The sequence below is a fragment of the Borostomias antarcticus genome (genome assembly GCF_949987555.1).
Source record: "Borostomias antarcticus genome assembly, chromosome: 15".
Lineage (NCBI taxonomy): Eukaryota > Metazoa > Chordata > Actinopteri > Stomiiformes > Stomiidae > Borostomias > Borostomias antarcticus.
In genome coordinates, this window is record NC_140248.1 from 16,782,222 (window position 1) to 16,803,067 (window position 20,846).

Consider the following 20,846-nt stretch of genomic DNA (forward strand, 5'->3'; position numbering starts at 1 on the left):
ACAGAAGGCAGAGTCCTGGTAGCTGAGGGGACAGAAAGCAGAGTCCTGGTAGCTGAGGGGACACAAGGCAGAGTCCTGGTAGCTGAGGGGACAGAAGGCAGAGTCCTGGTAGCTGAGGGGACACAAGGCAGAGTCCTGGTAGCTGAGGGGACAGAAGGCAGAGTCCTGGTAGCTGAGGGGACATAATGCAGTGACAGTGCTGGCCTATACCTCCGTTCCTCCTTGTTGTGAGTGTTGTTTCAATGGATGTCTCACGTTGTTTTATAGTAAACAAATTACTTCATACATCCTTTTGATTGTACAGTTTTAATCAAACATAACAGAACAACATTTCAGCAGTGTTTCAGCAGAGATATCTTCGTGGACATGCTACAAGACGATTTTTTTTTACTTGATGCAAACAATGTTACATGGACTGTTACAATTTACAGTTACAGTACAAACGTTAAGTGACATTTGAGAAACCTTTGTAGGCATCATAAGGAACTTAAAAACAATGTATAAAAAACACAGTATATAGCTAATATACAGTACACCCATATCTGTACTTTGTCATGTATTTGATTCTGAACCTTCATTCTCTAGAGGCAAAGCCATAGACTAAAACAAAACGACCCAGTATGCACAGTAAATGAATAGTGGATGGACAGATCATAACTCCTTTCCTTTGACTAGGCCTTAGACTCATAGGACACTAAAGACTGATACAGAGTCTCTCTAGTCTGGTCTCGCCCGTGCTTGTCCGTGCCCCTCTCCCTCCCCATGCCCATCAGCTGCTCCACATAGTCACAGTTCTGGTGGAGGAACAGGATGTGGTCCAAGTGCTGGGGGCCCAGAGTGGCCCTGCGCTGAGCAGCGGGGGTCTCTCTGGCGGAGAAGGCGCTGTTGGCGGGGACGGCCGTAGCAGGGATGGCCAGGTACTTCCGGGCCAGCCTGGCCACGGCGGGGAACCGGCGCTCCTTGGAGCACCACCACTCCAGAGGGGACAGACTGCGTTTGCAGAGCGGTTCTGCGATGTAGTTCTCCAGCTGCTGGTGGATCTCGGGCATTCGCTCTGTGGGGTCCTCCCCCAGCAGAATATCATACATGCTCAGGGGCACCAGGCTCGTTTCTTTACGAGGGACGCCCTGCGAGTCCCTGGTCAGAGGGCGAGACAGGCCTTTCTCTGCGTTCGCTCTCTTCTGGAGACAACTTGTGGAGCTGGAGTGTGAGCCTTCACCCAGTGCCCCCTTACAGGCTCGTGGTGGCATTGTCCTGGGCATCATTGGCTGCAGAAGAATAATGTCTACCTCCTCATTTGATCCACAAGACACAGGTGAATCGGGGGGAGCCAGTGTAGGTTGTAAGTTCTCCAAATCCATATTTGTCACTCCCCCGTTCCTTTCCTCCTCATCCTCCGCCTCCTCCTCCTCTTTGTCACTCTCTTTTATAGTTTCCCCTCCTTCCTCTACCTGCACCTGAGCGGACAGAAGCTCCTTCACTTTGTCGTGCAGTTTGCTGCGGGCGTGCGGGCTCAGGAAGCGCAGCTCCTTGAACCTGGGATCCAAGAAGGTGGAGAGGACCGCGGGGCTGTCCAGCAGGGCGTCCTCTTCGCCCAGCCTCCAGCGCCTCTCCATCCCCGAGCGGACCCTCTCCATGACCCCTCGAGCCACGGGGCAGCTGCTCTCCGCGATGTGCTGCTCTACGACGCGGGACACGCCGTGCAAACACGGCATCAGGGACGAGATGGGGGCGTTGATGTCCTCGCTCAGGAAGGAGGCGGCGATGCGCACCGTTCGGAGCACGGGCACCAGCTCTTGAAGGAGCCTCCACTGGTGGTCCGCCAGGTTAGCCGCGGCCTTCTGCTCCTCCAGGACTGAGCTCACTACCCACTTCAGCTCCAGGAGACTCTCGCACATGTCAATGACGGTAGCCCAGCGGCCAGGGTCGTCCAGCACCAGACAAACCCCTGCTTTATTGGCGGCCTGCGCTTTGTGGTTAAGAGCGGCAGCCGCGTGGGCGTCATGCTGGAAGTGGGAGATAATCCTGCGGACCTCAGCTAAAGCCTGTCTGACTGGCTCCACACTCAGCCCCTCCTGGATGCACAGTTTGAGGGCTTCCCCTGCGCAGTGCAAGGCTACCGAACCCTCTGGTAGATTGTGAGGTAGCCTGCTCGGACCGGCGGTAGATCGGTTCTCTTTCTCAAGTCCCCTCTCCTCTGCTGCTCCGGCCTCCGGAGGAGTCCACTGAGTGTTGTGGACGATACAGAACACGACGTTTTCCGGCAGACGGAATTCAGAGAGAGCCGCCTTCAGCGTGTCCCCGAACAGGGTGAACCCTCGTCCGCCGAAGTCCGGCATGGGGATGGTCTCCAGCACACAGCGGGCCAAGTTCCAGTCTTTATCGACGAAATGTGCGCTTATAGTGAGGAAGAGCCGTCCGCCGCCTCCGACCTCGCAGCCTGCTACGGACTGCCAGTACTCAGTGCAGAGGGTCAGGCTCCGGGGGGTCAGGGCAGACTGGAGGTACTGCTGCAGGTGTTTTTTAAGAGCGTCGTAGCGATGCCAGAGAAGGCTGCCTAGCTGAGACGGGTTGGGAACGCGGTAGTGTGGCTCTAAGCAGCTCAGCAAAAGACCAAATCCCCTCTCCTCCACCACCGACAGGGGCTGCATGTCTCTAAACACCATTTCCAGAATGAGGTCGGTGAGGACCCTTGCGCGCTTTTCACTGCATCCATTGAGACTCGGCCCACTGTGCTTGGTACTACCAACGCTGTTCTCACTGTATCCAGCATGGGAGTGGGTTGGATCCGGGTCTGGGTTGGAAACTGGGTTCGGATTGGCAATGCCACCTACATCCGGGGCAGCACATGGGACTCGTGCACGTTTGGCCTCCAGTACCTCGGGAGGTATGTCAGCATCCTGTAGTTCTTCCTTCACAATGAGTGGACCAACGGGCTGGAACATGCTTGGGTTGGCTGTGGTAGATGTAACTGAATTAATGCAAGGGAAGATGGGTTGGAGCATTGGCTGGTGTGCTATTGTGCCAACCACTATGTTGTCAATGTCACGGAGATGATGTCTGCGGACCAGGTGCTCTCTCATACTGCTGGTGCTGTTGTGAAAAGACAACTGCTTTTTACAGATGTTACACTCAACAAGAGTGTCGTTCAGTTGGGTGCAATAGTTCCATACTTTGGACGTGCGTCTGTCATTGCCCCGGTCTGCTCTCCTCTTCATCCTGTTCCCCTGACTACTGGACATGGGACAGCCTGGGATATCCATGGATGAGTAACTGGATCACTAGAAGATAAGAACACAGATTTTTTTTAATAACTGATTTGTGGCTAGAAGCTTCAATGATGCAGAAAATTACTGATAATTACATTGAATGCATGATATAATGTAATGACCACCACCAAAGATATAATGACCTCCATGTATTGGGATTTCACCTGGATTTTAATTATACAAAATATATGTTCTGGTTAATAGGCATACTCTCAACACGTACGTTACGTTGCTATAAAATAAAATATAGCTGGTTGTAAAATCGTTTTCATTGAGGCAGTAGAGCCCGCCACGCGAGGCCATTGAATGGCCGAATGGTCTCGCGTGGCGAGCTCGGGCGCGCTACACAAACAGATACTCTTGCATAATCGCACCTTTGTTTTCCTGATAAACTTGTGTTGCAACTCAAAAGTAATGATCCAAACTGCACAATATCTTCATTTAATTACGGATACCGTTGTTTCAAAGAAAGTAACACATCCATTCCCGATTACACTGATCGAGAATGACCTCTGAACGGGAACTGATAGCTAAATGTTATACTTCCGGGATGACGTGACGCACTAGCTAGCAGCATCACCGCATGAACTGCGTGACGTACTGGCGTAAACTGTGCTACTGCAGTCAGTAACAGCTGTGCTGTGAGCTACCAGACAATATTTCATTATATCAGCCAAACATACATGCTTGCTACGACTTTCTGTGGAATATAACATGGATAACTCCGGTAAAGAAAAAGAAGCCTTGGCTCTCATCGCCCAGGCTGATAAGAAGATGAAATCACATTCAGTCCTAGGGAGTCTGTTCGGGTATGTGCTTGCAGATTGGCTAACGTTTATCTTTTACACCGACAGTGTTGACCGACATAATGAACATTGCTGTACATGTTTTTCCTTCAGGGGCTCATCCCGTAAGTATGAGGAAGCCTGTGATATGTACGTCAGAGCTGCAAACATGTTCAAAATGGCTAAAAACTGGAGCGGTAAGTTGGATTTTTTTTTTGGGGGGGGGGGTGATCACACCTATCACTACACCGTGGTGAAATAAAGAAGTGGGTGTACTGACTAAATAAGTGGATACTGTCGCAGAAATTTTAGTGTTTACGTTAATGGTGTTTACAGAAGTGGGTATACTGTGGGACCATGGATTAGGTATACTCCCAATACCTCCGGATCCCCTGCACTACACCGCTGACTATACACACACGCAATACACAACTATGCTTTGGTACACATTCGGGGGGGTGATGGATGTCATTAGGGCGGGTCAGCGATACAGATACGTCAGGCTGCAATGATGGCTACACATTTCGTTTCCTTCTTTCAGCTGCAGGCAATGCGTTCTGCAAGGCAGCTCAGCTTTACCTGCGGATGCAAAACAAACTGGATGCTGCTATCAATTTGATCGATGCCGGCAATGCCTTCAAAAAAGCAGACCCACAAGGTATAGCATTATATTTTACAATCGCAACCCATGGTGTTACAATGTTTATATAGTTGTCTGATTTGTATCTGCATGTGTATATGAGTTTAAATGACCATACCACAAATAAAGATAAATTGACAGCAGTGACTGTGAATAATTTTTGAACACACTCATCTCCTCAGAGGCCATCAACTGTCTGGGTCGAGCCATTGACATTTACACAGACATGGTGAGAACTATGTATCTCAACATTAGCTGCTCGTTGAACAGCACTTAAAGTAACAATAATTACGTTGTAAGGGAAAAAACATTCCCTAGAAAAACATTCCGTGTTGCTGATTGATTCTTAGTGCACGCTCACACTTGTCCAAAACTTGTGTTGACTCGTCACTAAATTTTAGTAGCAGACTTAATTTCTGTAACAGAGCCAAACAATTGGTTGCAAAGAGTTGCTTTTCATGGAGGTCCTCATTGACTGATCCCTCTCTTTGCATCATGGCAATATAGAAATATAACCCAAAATCCTATATATTGTAGGTTTAACTTCAAAGCACAAGAAGAAACATTTGGCAATATTCAGCAATGTGCATCACTGTTTGTATTACTGTATGTAATGACCTGCTGTACAACATTGCTGACTGATAGATTGATTACTGTGTCATCTGATTGTTATGTTAATGGTTTTGTCTGCAGGGTCGTTTCACCATTGCAGCTAAACACCATATCACCATTGCTGAGGTGTATGAGACTGAGCTGCTGGACATGGATAAGGTCAGCCACAGCACACACGAGCCACGAACTTCCATGGCTAACAAAGGAAGGGAATCTTTTAACATATAAAAACTATGCGACAGATAGTAAATGTTTGCGTCTATCTGCAGGCTATTGCTCACTATGAGCAGGCAGCAGATTACTACAAAGGCGAGGAGTCTAACAGGTACCCCATATATTACTCTTACAGTCACTTGGGATGTATTGATGCATTACCACACATATGCATGGATTCCCTGTTGTCTTTTGAATTGACTCTGCTGCTTCTGACATTTCAATGACAGTCTTGCAAACAAGAGCCTTCTCAAAGTAGCCACCTATGCGGCACAACTGGAGCAGTACCAGAAAGCCATTGAGATTTATGAGAAGGTTTGTAATGTCCAGTTTATACCAACACCAACATTTTAGTGACTTAGTCTGTATTGGCTTGCTCCTGCCTTATGTGATGTCTTCTTGACTTGTCTGGTATTTGTGTATACTTAGATTGGAACATATGCAATGGACAGCACCCTGTTGAAATATGGAGCTAAAGATCACTTTTTCAAAGCAGCACTGTGTCATTTCTGCGTGGACATGCTGAATGCAAAGGTGACTATACTCTTTGGTTTTCTGTGAATCAGGGTATAAATTTCCATTGAGTATGCAGACTTCATTTAATTTGACATGCATTATCCATAATAAATCAAACATGAGGTAAGTAATATTGTAGTATCTCTGTCGACAACAACTTCTGTGCCAACTACCTTTAAAGGTTCACACATTTCTTTTCTGTCATCAGCTGTCTGTTCAGAGATATGAGGGAATGTTTCCAGCATTCTCAGATTCACGAGAATGCAAACTGGTTAAGGTTAGTATTTATCTTTCTATTTGCTCTTTGTCTGCTCTGGAGACAAACAGTCCTTTCATGTGGAAGAGCCTTTGTTTCTGCGTCCAGTCAATGTGCTCCTTAATACATTCATTATACTTAATAACTCTTTATTTGAACAGAAACTTCTAGATGCATGTGAGGAACAGGATGTGGATGCGTACACTGATGCTGTAAGTTTTTCTTTTTGCATGTCCGTTGTATTCACTTTAGTCCTCTACATTGACATTTTTCTTCTGTGTTGAATTGTTGAAAATATCGTCATTATTCCTGTTTACTACTTCTACTCCTTTAACAGGTGAAGGATTTTGACGCAATCTCAAGATTGGATCAGTGGACTACCACGATGCTACTGAGAATCAAGAAAACTATACAGGATGAGGAGAGTGACCTTCGCTAACCTTTGCCTCCCTTAAAACAACCTATAATCTTACATTGAACCCCTTGATTTCCTAAACAATGCGTCACTTCACATTCCTGAATAACCTGTCTCACTTTCCATTTCTCTCAGGTTTCTCCCAGTCTTTATGTACAGTATTGTGTATTTAACCCTTTAAAGCAAGTGGCTCATTCCTTTACCTTCTTCTGTGTGTAACTTGTTTCCTTCATTCCCCATGGCTTTATCACTCTTTCATCTGTTCTATCTTCTTTATGTATGTGATGTTATCAAGCAATAAGGGCTTTTTCCCAGACTCCAAAGAACACTAATCTCAAAAACACTGTAGAGGAAAAACTAGAGTATTTCACATGCCGGATCATTCATCACTTATTTATTGTTGTAAAATAATACAATAATATATTGATTAAGAAATGTATGAATATCTATTTGATTCTTATATGAGGAAATATATTGGGGGAAAAGAGTTTGAGTGGAATACATTTTTGATTAAAAAACAATATTTTTGGCATGCAACCTATTCATTGTTGTAGGATTTAATGCATTACAAATAACATAAAAACTCCACTTAAGCAATTCTGTTTTGTTTTCTTATGCATATCGTATACTAAACATTTTATTCAATAAATTCACAAAGAGCAGAACTGCTGTCTGAATGGCTTTATTTTGAGTATTAGCAAACTAAGGCTTCTGTCAACATATTAAGTATTTCTAAATCTTTAATCTTTTATCAAATTGAATAATCAGCTTCTCAGTCATCGTCTTCCTCCTCCTCATCTTCTCCATCCAGGCCTTCTTCCTGAGCAGCTCTCTGCTCCTCTAAGGCAGCTTTTAGAGCCTGCTCCTCCTCCAGGCTGGGGTCCAGGGCCTCTGTGATTTCGGGCCCACTGGGGTATTCTCGCTGGGGCATGGAGGGTACAGATGGAGTGTACCCTTCGCCTACAAACTTCATCCCCCATCCAATGTAAATGTTCTCAAACTTCCTATATGAAAAAACAGAAACATTTGTCTTGGAACGGAATGTTTCAACCTAACCTGAATGACAGTAGATAATTATTTACACTCAAACTTGTGCTACTGGGAATCAAATCTTACTTTCCACTAGCGTAGGCATATGCTCCTGGCCACAGGTTGGAGCGTAGCACAGCGATGGCAAACTGAGAGATGAGGTTGGAGGACATCTTACAGGTCCAGGGAGGGGTGTTGCTTATTTCTGCAGTGAACAGAAAGCACAGTGAGCACTTGAGCTCAATACAGAGGATGAATAGCTTTTGTGCTAAATAACAAGTCAACCTATCACCACCACTGTGGGCTCATGGCAATAAAAGAGAATTAGGGACTAACCTGCATCCTCTGAGAGGGGAGTGAGGAGGGGAGGCCCCACCTCGGGCTCCGGCTCATCTGGCTCCTCCTCTTTCTCTTCTTCGTCTCCTTCTTCGTCAAAGTCGTCCTCAGGCTTCTCAGCTTGGTTCACCCAAATACAGCGACCCTAGAGAACGCCACATTTGTCACCATCCAGGGTACGAAATGAACACCATCACCTGAGTTCTTACTTGTATTTACTGAGTTCTTACTTGTATTTACTGCGGGGATACAAGTCAACAAACACCAGTGTTACCTGCTGCAGGATGTGTTGAACATGATGCACCCAGGTGGACAGAGACTCAGCCATTTCAGGAACCGCTATGCCCTCAAAGTCAGGATTCTCTTCAAAGCCGTCACGGGCTCCCTCTTCTTCCTCCTCACCTTCCTCCTCCCCGAACTGGTAGAACCCCAGGGGACTGACTTGAGTGCCGGCAGAGATACGAGCGATTTGTGCCCGTAAATAATTGGCCTCAGTGCCCGGGAAAGGGGGATAGCTGACGATGGGGGCATCCAGTCTTCCTGTGAAAAACTTGCGAATCTGGCGTGCAGCTGTTATTTGAGCAGGAGTGACGGCAGGCAGCCTCACCCAGGGAAAGCCAGGCTCTTTACACACAAAGTAAGTAAACTTGTTCACACCTGTGCGGTTGTCCTCCTTTGGCACCACTGGTGGTGGTTTGTAGGTGGATCGAGGGAGCGGATCAATCTAAAGTATTAGAGATTGTATTATATAAGTAATTGGCCTACAAAGTGTAATAGAACTTAGGCCACTACACCTCATCAAAATCTCTCAATGACCGTGAATGCGAAACAAAATTACCACGGCAGTCTCATTGAGGAAGTCTTTATTTCTAAACAAATTTATATTCACTCACCACTTCGACCATCTCCGCCTCCTCATCATCATCTCGATTCTCTCCCCTGTCCTCATCCTCTGCTCTTTCCTCACTCCCCTCCTCCTCCTCTTCCTCCTCCCCCTCTCTGTACTCGCCCTCGGCAACGATGTAATTACTCTCTGTGCCCAGGATCTTTCCCCAGAGGCGACAGCGCTGCAGAGGCAGAGAATCCACCAGATGTTTGAGTGCTAGGAATACCCTGTGCATCTCCTCTCTGCCCAGACCCACCCCGGCCTGCTCCAGGAAAAAGCCAAGCTCGCCCACGTTAGGAAGAGGCGTTTCAACCTGAAGAGAGACAGAAAAGCAAAGTGAATGATCAAGCCAATTAACAATGTACAACTCGCGCATCGTTAATAAGCTCTTTTAAGATTCTTTGAGGGTTGGGACTCTCATCTCACCAGCTCCTCCTCTTGGTCACCATCATCACCCCCACCCCGAGAAAAAAGCAACTTCTGCTGCTCGGCCAAGTGCTGGGCATTGGGAGTGGTTGGCATGTCCCGCAGGGTGCTCTGCTCGTCAGTGAGCATCCCTCGCTTCACCTCACGGCTCATATCCTCAATTACATCCACCACATTTTCTGGACGCTCGTCCATCACCTTGGTCAGTAACCGTGCGAGGTGGTCATAGCTGAAAGTGAGATGACGGGAACCAGTGTGATTCAATTATCAGCTTAACTTTAGAAAGTGTATCCAAACTGTACAGCTAAATACTCACAGGTTGAGGTTACTTTTCGTGCTATTCTTTAACATAAAAGCCTTGAAGCTGATCGCCGTTTGCTCCCTTTGGTTATTCAGTGCATCCTGGGACTCCATCTCAGCTAACGCTAACGTTAGCTAAAACCACACGTTGGCACAGTTTTGTTGGACAGCTGACTGCCAACACAAAAATTCGGCAAAGCTGGGTTTTGTTTGGTTCTTACCTAGCTACTCATGCAAATCACCACTGCTTCATACATCAAAATTATTAGCTAGCTAGAAAATATCAACCGACATACTAGCCAACAGTCGCCGATTTCCAATGCGATCGTTGTGATGGTAAACAATACGGTTGCTATGGACAATGCACGCGATAACTTAGTGATCCTCCTGCCAACCAATATCGCTACTGCCAAATAGACTGGGCAAAGATATAGAATCCAGCTCTATTAATACGTCGATGGAATCCACCCACTCCACTGAAGTTTGAAGATCTCAACGGAATAACGAGTTGACATTCGGTACGTTTCGGCATGCCCACGGCGGGATACGAACCCTTTACGCTTGGGAAGGAGGCACCGACAGTTGCGCCAACAGGGACGTCCCAGCTACTCCACGTTTCATTCGGTTACACCAACTCCTCTTCACGTCCCTAATACCGGAGCATGTCACCCATGAACAGGACCAACTTGGACATATTGTAGTTCATTTCCCCCCCCCCCCCAGTGAACAAACAGAAATAGACAGCAAAACATGCTACAAACAGATTTGTTTTATTATGACAAAGGACAATCTATAAGTGAAATAAAAACAGGATTTAACCAACTAAACATTAAGCATTTTGGGTTCTGTTAGTATTAGCATCATTCTGCATCTCCTGTCCCGCTGCCGGGCCCAGGTTCTGTGGCGCTTTCCTCTTTGTCGTCTTTTGACATGCCATTGTCATCTGAAGGTTCAGTAGGTCCCTCCTCCATAGGTTCCTCAACTGTCTCTACAGGAACTGTTGAAGAACTTTCTTCCACCACATGCAATTCCTCCTAGAATAATTATAATTCACAAGTTAATTTATTTAAAAGGTCACCTTTGCCAACCCACATGAATATGCAATATTTGTAGACACATGAAATAATGTGAGAATAGAAGACCTGTGGTATACCTGTGAGAATAGAAGACCTGTGGTATACCTGTGAGAATAGAAGACCTGCAGTATACCTGTGAGACTGTGTCCGTAGGTTCCTCCTGAATAGCAGCTTCCGGCTTTCCTTCCTCCATTGGCTCCTCCTCTTCCTTCGACTTGGGCAGACAGACAGGCAGCTGGACTGGTAGTTGTGGTTCCGGATCTTTCAGTGGTTCTGGAGAAGGTTCGGTCCTAACTGCTGGCATAGCGATGGGTGGCTCAACCTTTGTTGTGAAACAAGGGTGGTAGTCCGGGGAAAAAATATAAGGAAGAATGAATAATTTTAATCGTATTGGCATTGACAGAGGGAAATATTGACGATTATGCCTTTGAGACATTGAGACACCCTGCCATCTGAGATCCATTTGTCCATTACCTCTTTTTCCATCACAGGCTCAGGCTTCTTACTGTTGGCCTCCAGCACGGCCATGACGGAGGCAGGGATGTGGGCTTGCTATAGCAACAACAAAGATGGCGGATGTCATAACAGAGACATGGAATGGATTATTTGTGACCACTGCACTGCGATTATGTATGAGCACTGCTCACATTATCAATAAGTGTTACTTACAGCATAATCTATGAGTCAAATATAATTTTTATAATGAGGGAATGACGGCTGACTAGGGTTGCAAAATTCCATGAATATTCACAACCTTCCCATGGGAATTAACAGGTATTAACGTGAATAAACTGGAAAACAGAATTTATTCCCATTAATGCCCACAAACGTCCAGTTTATTCCCATTAATTCCCGTTGGGAATTTTGGGAAGTTTGTGAATATTTGTGGAATTTTGCAACCCTACTGCTGACGGATGTCACCTGGTGGGGTGTGAAGGAGTGGACATGCTGCAGGAGAGGGTCCCTCATCTCTGGACACCGCTCAAAAACACTGCTGAGCTGAGTATGGGGCAGCTGCAGCAGCACACTGAAGGACTGGGGCTTGGTCCTCTGGCAGCACTTCACAAAGCCCTCCCACACCTTGGGGTACTTCCACACCTGCACCACAAATGCCCACGGTTAGCACGGTTATAGTCTCAACGCCAGACCCATGAGAGTTCTTTCGCTGATACACTACGTGAGCTACGCTAACTACGTTACTGCATGCTGCACATGTCTCTATGGGTCTGGGACACTTCATGCAAAAATCTGGTGCTCAAATCCTGGCAATTCATTGGCTTCGCAGGAATCCCTGCGACACCAATCAGTAACGACTTTCGCGATCAGGCGCGCCCACCCATAGATATTCCCCGCCCATCTAACCTGGGCTAGCGTCTCTCATTTGCTGCTACGACCTGTCACTCTTTCAATTTGGAACCGTCGATACGCCCTCAGAATACCAGCTTGGGCGGCGAAGTGGCACAGACTCTATGATGTAGTATGCGGAGCGCAGCGATTCAACGTAATATTTGAGTCTGAAGAGAGACTAGCACGGTTATGGAACCCCCCCCCCCCCCCCCATCAACACGTTCAGCAAGAAACCCAGGCCTGAGTGTGTCTGAAAGCCCACAGGTGCATCAAGATGGGAGCTGAAATGGCCGCTGACCTGCTTGACGATGAGGCGGGACAGGATGTTCATGACGAAGCCGCCCAGGCGGGGGTACATGGTCAGGGACTGGATGACGGTGCGCATCAGCAGGATGGGGAGGGGGCTCTGCTCCATCAGCTGCTGCATCACCACCGCCAGCACCTCCGACGTGTACACGTTCCTCTCCCCAAAGCACAGGTTGGTGGCTGTGCCCAACGGACAGACAGGAGGGGGGTGGACTCTGGTTTAGCTCAAGACATGGACCACTTCTCACTGGTGGAGTAATTATACAATCTTTTATCACTGTTTTGTACTGTACTGGACAGAGGGGACTACTGACCTTTGATGATCGACTTCATGTCGCACTTCGTTGAGTCAATGTTGTGTAAGGCGATGAGGAGCTCGCCAGGGGTCAGAGGTGACATTGTGGAGCTGCCCTCACCTGGGAAGTAGAAGTGAAAGTAAAGTATAAGTACTTCACCAGGTCACTCTTCGATGAGTTCTCTGAAATATCATATTGGAAAAGAAATTCCAGACCCTCACAATTTTTTCAAAGGCAGTTATGGAGTGGATCTTACTATGCTGTGTGCCAAGAAGACGGTTGAAGACCTCCTTCACCACAATAGGGTTGAGCTTGATCAGCTTGGGAAGAGCCTGGATCACCTCTTTCTGCAGACCAAAGACGACAGACAGTAACTGATCCTGGCCTCAAGCTCTTATGTTAACTGTGGTTCCCTGATGGAGCGGCATGTTTGTTAATGTTTACAGCTGGTGTTTTAGGCAAGAGCCTCACCTTCTCCAGGCCATTTATGACAGGGATTAGGAAGCGCACGTCCGGCACTCGTTTGTGGTACAGGTCCCTCACTCGCTCCACCAGCTCAGGGGACGGAGGCACTGCAAGACAAAAGCCAAAAGACTGTCCACCGGGCTGACACTCTCCCCTTCTCCCTCTCCATTGTTTCCTAACCAGCGTTCGGTCAGCAGGCTGGCTAGTGGAGTAATAACACAGTGTTTTACCTTTGTCGGTCAGAATGTGCAGGCAGCGGGTGACCAGTGTCTCTGCTCCTTTGGGACAGTTCTCAACCAGCAGCAGCAGATCTGGAGAGTTCATCCCCATCCCCCGGATCTGGAGAGCAGAGAGAGACCCCGTGAGGGCTGAGGGGAGTGGACCAGAGAGAGACCCCGTGAGGGCTGAGGGGAGTGGACCAGAGAGAGACCCTGTGAGGGCTGAGGGGAGCGGACCAGAGAGAGACCCCGTGAGGGCCGAGGGGAGTGGACCAAGCAGAGCCGGGGGAAGGGAGAAGAGAGGGGAGGCTTACGGGCTGCTCGATCACTCGCAGGACACTGCGCTTGATGTCAGCGATGGCCTCGGTGTAGACGGACGCCAGCTCGTGGACCAGCCGGTGGTTCAGAGGCAGGAGGGAGAGGTAGAGGTACAAACACTGTCTCACCGTCTCCTCCGTCCACGGCGACGCCACCTCTGTGTGAGAGAGAAAGACACCGTTGTGATGGTCTCTCTCCAGACTCAAATGTTACGCTGAATCGCAGCGTCTCCGAATAGTCTGGGCTACTTCGCCGCTCGCGCTGGTGTTCTGAGGGCGTATCGACGGGTCAGAATTGAAAGAGTGATAGGTTGTAGCAGCAAATGAGAGACGCTAGCCCAGGTTAGATGGGCGGGGCATATCTATAGGGAGTGCCTGATCGCGAAAGTCGTTACTGATTGGTGTCGCAGGGATTCCTGCAAAAACAATGAATTGCCAGGATTTGAGCACCAGATTTTTGCATGAAGTGTCCCAGACCCATAGAGAGATCTGCAGCAAGCAGTAACATAGTTAGCGTAGTAATTCTTTAACCAGACAGGTGAAAGATGAGCGCAGTAACAAACCTGTGTCTTTGTCAGCCCCAAAGAGCAGTGACGGAGGGTTGGGGTGCACCAGCAGCTGCATGTAGTTCAGGGCAAACTTCTCTATGTAGTCTCGGAGCTGGTCCTTGTCATACATCCTCTTAATGAAGGCCAGGGCGTTGGCGCGCACCTGGACAGTGGTCACACAGGGAGAAACATGCACATGAGCCTGGGATAAATCATCAACAACCTGCAACTCAAAGTATGCTGTCTTTATAATCCTATCTACTGTATACTGTATGTGATGAGACCATACATCTTTACGTCCATCATGTTTTTCATAGAAGTTGACTTTTTTTCCCTACTATCTAACACCCAACAACACTAATTCCAGCCACTTATCGTAGCATGTGAATAACGGTGAGTGATTCTGTTGAGGAAAACAGAGAGGGTTAAACCTTCTCCTTCTCGTGGGAGCTGAGGTCCAGAAGCACATGGAGGTACTGGAACTGTCTGGAGGGACGCTTGAGAATCAGCTCCTTCAGAGTGGTCATCCCGAGGTACACCCGAGACTGGAACGCGTTTAAACAACAGAGGTACAGCGTGACAACCACGTCCTGACAAAGCAGGGACAGTGACAGGAGTTCGGGTAGTTTTGATATAATCAACATGGTCAGCTTTACCTCATCTTCGCAGTACCGTCGTATAACTTCCACAGCTGATTCTGTGATTATAGGAGCCTCCAGTACAAGCTTGGTGAAGAGCCTGGAAGAGGGGAGGAAATTCATTCATTAAGTTTTCATTCAGAAAAGGTATCAGCAACTAGAGGCACTCGTGGATTGTTCTGTTCACATTTCAATGGATGGATTTACTCTTTCCTATAGACTGCTATACAGCACGGCCTTTGAACCTGCACACAGATCCTGAACCTGCACACAGATCCTGAACCTGCACACAGATCCTGAACCTGCACACAGATCCTGAACCTGCACACAGATCCTGAACCTACACACAGATCCTGAACCTGAGATCCTGAACCTACACACAGATCCTGAACCTGAGATCCTTAACCTGCACACAGATCCTGAACCTGAGATCCTGAACCTGCACACAGATCCTGAACCCGCACACAGATCCTGAACCTGCACACAGATCCTGAACCTACACACAGATCCTGAACCTGAGATCCTGAACCTGAGATCCTAAACCTGCAAACAGATCCTGAACCTGAGATCCTGAACCTGCACACAGATCCTGAACCCGCACACAGATCCTGAACCTGCACACAGATCCTGAACCTACACACAGGGCCTGATTCATAGTCGACGTAAACAACGCAAGCTACGTTGTGAACACAAGCTCCAACACGACTCGAGAGCTTGCGTTCTGTGGAAACACAAGGAATTGCACTATTGCTTGCGTCAAGTGACAAATTTCGGCATGACACACGCAAGGAGATCTTGCGTGGCCTTGCGAAGCTTGGGTTGCTTGCGCTTATGTAGTTTGCGTCGACTATGAACCCGCCCTAAGGCATTTTAATCATTTTAGAGAGAGTGACTTGGTTAGTTTTAAGACTATAGTGCCGTTCCTCACCCATCCCTCTGCTCTGGTTTCTCCTGGAGGCCGGACAGCAGGGTGAAGAGGCAGTGGTCGTAGCTGTCCAGCAGGCCGGACGGCTGCTGGCTGAGGTAGGTGTTGTACTCGTGGTACAGCAGAGAGAAGGCCAGGTCGCTCCTGCCCCGGATGTCCTCCAGGATGAATTCCAGCACGTCCACTTTCATCATCCCCTCAAACTGGGTCACCAGTCTGGACAGGAGCTTGACACGCACCTGCAACAGGAAGTAGACGTAGTGAGACCGTAGTGAGACCGGCTGGTCTGGAAGTCTTAACACAAAATACCCGATTTGCAGCCCTTCATTGAACATTTTAAATCTATTCCAAAGATTTTTCGATTTCTAGGATTTGAGCACACTCACATGGGACATCCCACTCTGAGCAACAGACTTCTCTGAATGCAGGATTCGCTTGACGGCCATATTAGTCAACTTTTCAACCTGGACCTCTGTTAAAGGTTTGATCACATCGGCCAAACGGAACAGTTTTTTCCTCCCACTTGCACCTGGAGCTCTGAATAACAAGAGTCACCAGAGAGAAACAATAAGAATATAACCAAGAGACAAATGTTAGCGTGCGTATAAGTGTGTGTGTGAACGTATGATGGTGCTTGAGCCTCAGATTCTCACTTGGTCTGTGTGGTGGGGAGGATGGGTTCAGGAAGCCTCTTGAGCAGCGGGGCCTCAGTAGCCTGACTCTTCTCCTCATAGCCCCCCACCACAGAGATGGCCTGGCCCAGGGACAGCGCTGACACTTTGCGCTTGATAAGCAGGTCTTTAGCAATAGACGACTCCCCTTCTTCAGTGCCCTCCTCCTTCCCAGCGCCCTCCTCCAGTGCTCTGCACTGCTCCAGTCCTGAGGGAGGAGGAACCAAGGGACAAAGATCTCATGTCGAAAATGTAGTGATAAATATCAAATTATCATATAGTGCAGGGGTTCTTGACCTTTTGTAACTTAAGGTCCACTTTTGATTGTTAAAACCATTCTGAGGACCACCTTCCCAAATACATGAGAAAAAACAACTGGTGGTCCGTCTTTTCTCATCCGAGGGCAGGGGAAAGTTTGCATCCGAGAGAACGTTCGCTAGCGGGCTACGTTAGATGAACACATTCGGATGTGATTGGCGTGGTGAGATTCGAACGTAACTGCATTTTAACTTGAATTATTTGAAATATGTGAATTATTGAGTTTATTTAGATAGAAAAATAACTAGCTTTGTAAATCTTATGTTATTTTTTTCTAACCGTTGGCAGTAAGCTAACACTGCCTCCGTGGCCTACTAGATGGCGCTCTGCGGACCACTGGTTGAGAATGGCTGATATAGTGGACACGTGTAATGTACATAACCCATGTGAGTACACCTTTCCTGTCTAACCTGGTCCGATTCCGGCAGCGGTCATCTGTGTGGCCATCAGTCTGGCCAAGTGTTTGATCTGGGCGTCCGTGCCGGCGGACTCCACCGGGGTGTACGTGGCCTGGAAGGACGCTGGCATGGCGTCCGGCAGGTACACCATGCTGATGAGCACCTGCATGTGAGAGAGCGATACGGATATAAGCTGAACGCCGCCGACGGGGGTGAAGACAAGTGTGAATGCACTGCGGCCGGCGCCAGCGGCTCACCAGGTTGGCCACGTTCTCTGGGGTGAGTAGAGGGCGAAGGAACTCTGCGTTCAGGTCGATGGCTGACTGTGCTACTGGTGCGGAGGAGGGCTTGGAGACCGAAGGAGGGGCTGGTTCCTCTTTGTCTTCGTCGTCCTCTATGAGAGGAGGTTCTGAGGACGTATTACAAACGTGTCAGTTAAGAATGCAAATGTGGGTTCTGCCAGCAGCTGAGCAAGAATGTGGCAAAAATATCTAAACTGTTAAATACATCTGCTCACCCATCTTGATCTTCTTGCCCTCTGTGTAGGTCTCCTGGCGAGGCCTTTTGCGCTGCTCGCGTGCCGGCGGGGTGCAGCGGGTGATCTCACTCTGGGACATCCCCAGGTCTAGCAGAAGAGTGCTGATCTGACCCTGGAACTCCAGGCTGCAGGGGTGACGGAGCACTGACACCAGGTGCAGCTTGAGATTCTTACGAACACTGCTCACCTGAGACTTGGCCAGGGTCGGAGGCAGGTTAGCTGAGAAGTAAAAGTGAGAAATTCAATACTCCTATTTTCATATGTATACCGATACATATGACTTCCTCTCTAAATTCACCTTGCTCAATCACATCATACTCTATCAGACTCAAGATGGTTCCTCTCTGTTCGATCACATGGAAGAGTGTATTACTGACCATGCAGCGTCTCATAAGCCTGCACCACTTTGGACATGAACATGGGTCGCTGGCGGGCCAGCGTGGCCAGCGAGCCCAGAGCGGTGGTCAGGTTGATGCTGGTGATGGCAGGATGGACCATGAACTTCAGCAGCTGCTCCAGGGCCGACTTGCCCTCCTCACACAGTGTATCTGGGGAACACCAGGAGGAGAGCATGTAGCAAGTATATGTCGTTTTAGAGTCAGTGTTACATGTTTTCCAGTTCTTTGATATCCATTTTGTTTAACACGGCTCATATTTGAGAGCTATAATAATTTAATAGCCCTCTCACCATAACGAATGTAGGAGTGGTCTTTGGGAATTTTGTCCAAACTAATGTCTCCCTCTTGCCGTTTGGGAGTGTCAGAGTCAGACGTCCTCGGGGAGAGAGTGATGATGAGAGACTCGGTGAACTTGATGGCATGAGTGCGTACTCCGTCGTTGTCGAAGTCCAACAGGGCGAGAACATCCCCCTTCATCTGAGTGACCATGTCCCAGCATGCCTCCTGCATTTCTGACACGACCTTGGAGCGCACCAGCCACTGGCAAGATACATAACAAACAAACTTAACAAACATTCCTTGATGCAGTGAATAGAACTCACAGGACACAGCATGGTTTGCAGACAATGTTCTGGACGCCTTGACTCATTCAAGTGTGTACCTGCAGCGCCACCTTGTAGAGATGAGTGAGTGTGAGAATAGCCTTCTTCACCACGTTAACACTTTCATCCTTCAGCAGCATGTTCAGGTTTGCGATCAGCCTGAGCAGAAGTTCGCTGTCCCTTTTACTGTTGAGAAACAATCCAAAAGGTGCCATTTACATTTGAGTAATTTTAGCCGTTTGTTTCAAAGCAGCAGCATGAATTTGATCATCATCATAAAAGTGGCCAGTGAGCCTGTAGGTGAGCAAAATAGGGTTTGATCACGTACCATGCTTCTTCAATGAAACCAATGACAAACTTTCTCACTTCCATTGACTTATCAGTTTGAAACGTTATAATTTCCTGCAAGTGAGGGACAGAAGGAGGGAAGGAGAGTGTGAGACAAATAAAACAAAAACTAGTAATAACCTGTGTGTAGGATTTGATCTTAAGTTCAGTGTCTTAACACCCAGTTACATCCAACAAAGATGTGCTACAATTAGGAGAGCGTCAGATATGCTTACATCTAAGAAATTGTCAAGTAATGAAGGGTCCTTGTTGATGATCAGCTCCTGAACCTGTTGAGAGAAACAGGGATTAATTTAAGTTCTAAAGCAAAATAAGTTATAATATTTGCAGTCGTTGCTTTATACTGCCATGACCAAGACGATCACAAACCTGTTTGAGGACTGTGAGCTTGCTATCTGTGGTAATAAAAGCTGCCTGATTCAGAAGATCAACGACCTGTATGGCAAATTAAGAACACACATATTAGAAACATATTTTCTTTCATTTTAACTAGACATCGAGCAAAGAGGCTGAGTGTAAGGGGAAACCTTTTCACTGGTCGTCATGTCAATAACGTTAGCTGCATCCTCCTCTCCGGAGAAGAACTGCGATGCCACACTGGTCCTCGTCCCTTCCCCGCTGTTTGAGGCCATCTTCGAATCCTAAACTTTAAGATGAAGACAAACTCAGTTAGCCAAGCTAGGCAGGCCTACCAAATAGTAACTGCTAGCGATGTCCACAGCTCTGCTGCTGAACGATCACACTTGGACATCTGACCAACTGACACTGGTTGATGATCTAATGTTAAACTAGAAGCTAGCTAGTCAACTAAATATCACATATGAAGCTACAAACTGCTGAATTCTGTGTAACGTTGGGCGTCTGTTTAAAAAGCCCAGCAAGCGCGAGATTGGCTTTGGTGTCTATTATTCAGTGCTTAAGTTAGTAAACTAACGTTAGTAAGCTAGTAGTAACTAGCAACGATTACTCAGTAATTTAGCTAACACGAAATTAACGTCAACTTCCTTGGCTAGCACACACTAGCTAGCTCAGTAGAGATAGCCACTCGGCAAAAAAAAAATCGTGATTAGCTACATATCTAACTAGAGCTGCCTACCTAATCAGACGTTGTACTTCTCAAAACCACCAAATATCGCAGGTGTAACCAAAACAATGATCAATATTTTGTTATCCTCTTGAGAAAGGTAATTTCCATCATTCATCTAGGATGCAGCCATGTTTGACGGCAGTCCGTGCAACCAAAGAATAGCTCCGGGTAGATATTGTCATTGCGGTACAAAAAGCTGGTGGTGGACTCGAAGATAATCTAAACCCCCAAAACCCATTAACAATTAAAGGGCAATTTCAAACCCGTCCTCAGATCAGTCTGACCCCATGCAGTGGGCCCTATTAATCGAACTCCTTCACCTCCATGTTATACTAATAAATAAAAATAAATAAAAAACGTATTGTAGGCCTATCATCATCCTCTTTGAAGATGCTGGCTATGACAAATGGTAGATTTCACACTTTAGTCATTAGCACCTTTATCCAAAGCAACAATGCATGCTTCTTCTATAATCTATCTATCTATCTATCTATCTATCTATCTATCTATCTATCTATCTATCTATCTATCTATCTATCTATCTACCTATCTATCTATCTATCTATCTATCTATCGTACTAGGAATTTGCTTTCGGGTGAGGTGTATAACATTTAGACAACATTGGACAGGGTGCAGGGAGATACGTTATCTATCTATCTATCATCT

General features: G+C 47.3%; 3 protein-coding genes across 3 annotated transcripts; 1 reads left to right on the forward strand and 2 right to left on the reverse strand.

Annotated features, from left to right (window-relative positions):
- The first annotated feature begins 3,893 nt into the window (after positions 1 to 3,893).
- napaa (N-ethylmaleimide-sensitive factor attachment protein, alpha a) lies at positions 3,894 to 7,300 on the forward strand. The gene is made up of 11 exons (XM_084450059.1): positions 3,894 to 4,078; positions 4,169 to 4,251; positions 4,596 to 4,712; positions 4,877 to 4,923; positions 5,388 to 5,465; positions 5,576 to 5,631; positions 5,750 to 5,834; positions 5,949 to 6,053; positions 6,244 to 6,312; positions 6,453 to 6,503; positions 6,629 to 7,300. Exons 1-11 carry the CDS (start codon positions 3,984 to 3,986, stop codon positions 6,728 to 6,730), a joined length of 888 nt encoding a protein of 295 aa, XP_084306185.1. The 5' UTR covers positions 3,894 to 3,983; the 3' UTR covers positions 6,731 to 7,300.
- Positions 7,301 to 7,478: 178 nt separating this feature from the next.
- rsph4a (radial spoke head component 4A) lies at positions 7,479 to 9,797 on the reverse strand (the record flags this gene model as incomplete). Its single annotated transcript, XM_084449886.1, has 7 exons — positions 7,479 to 7,710; positions 7,823 to 7,940; positions 8,072 to 8,216; positions 8,346 to 8,795; positions 8,965 to 9,270; positions 9,384 to 9,612; positions 9,700 to 9,797. The coding sequence occupies 7 exons, from the start codon at positions 9,795 to 9,797 to the stop codon at positions 7,479 to 7,481; spliced, it is 1,578 nt and encodes a 525-aa protein (XP_084306012.1).
- A 678-nt stretch (positions 9,798 to 10,475) lies between these two features.
- Positions 10,476 to 20,326, reverse strand: sympk (symplekin). The gene is made up of 27 exons (XM_084450113.1): positions 20,189 to 20,326; positions 19,620 to 19,738; positions 19,462 to 19,527; positions 19,308 to 19,361; positions 19,073 to 19,146; positions 18,804 to 18,930; positions 18,433 to 18,682; positions 18,122 to 18,292; positions 17,724 to 17,963; positions 17,464 to 17,615; positions 17,219 to 17,369; positions 16,473 to 16,698; positions 16,206 to 16,356; positions 15,823 to 16,058; positions 14,913 to 14,994; positions 14,688 to 14,801; positions 14,272 to 14,419; positions 13,706 to 13,866; positions 13,404 to 13,512; positions 13,180 to 13,280; positions 12,965 to 13,055; positions 12,727 to 12,828; positions 12,405 to 12,592; positions 11,681 to 11,857; positions 11,234 to 11,311; positions 10,893 to 11,081; positions 10,476 to 10,717 (listed from the first exon to the last, which is right to left on the reverse strand). Exons 2-27 carry the CDS (start codon positions 19,722 to 19,724, stop codon positions 10,544 to 10,546), a joined length of 3,717 nt encoding a protein of 1,238 aa, XP_084306239.1. The 5' UTR covers positions 19,725 to 19,738; positions 20,189 to 20,326; the 3' UTR covers positions 10,476 to 10,543.
- Between the last annotated feature and the right edge of the window lie 520 nt (positions 20,327 to 20,846).

Excerpts from the sequence above, each read along its gene's own strand:
- napaa (XM_084450059.1), top strand. The coding sequence starts at position 3,984 with ATGGATAACTCCGGTAAAGAAAAAGAAGCCTTGGCTCTCATCGCCCAG. Across the intron at positions 5,466-5,575 it reads AGCTGCTGGACATGGATAAG|GCTATTGCTCACTATGAGCA; the intron begins GTCAGCCACAGC and ends GTCTATCTGCAG. Across the intron at positions 6,504-6,628 it reads TGGATGCGTACACTGATGCT|GTGAAGGATTTTGACGCAAT; the intron begins GTAAGTTTTTCT and ends CTCCTTTAACAG.
- sympk (XM_084450113.1), bottom strand. The coding sequence starts at position 19,724 with ATGGCCTCAAACAGCGGGGAAGGGACGAGGACCAGTGTGGCATCGCAG. Across the intron at positions 18,293-18,432 it reads CCACTCCTACATTCGTTATG|ATACACTGTGTGAGGAGGGC; the intron begins GTGAGAGGGCTA and ends GGTGTTCCCCAG. Across the intron at positions 13,281-13,403 it reads GCACATTCTGACCGACAAAG|TGCCTCCGTCCCCTGAGCTG; the intron begins GTAAAACACTGT and ends TTTGTCTTGCAG.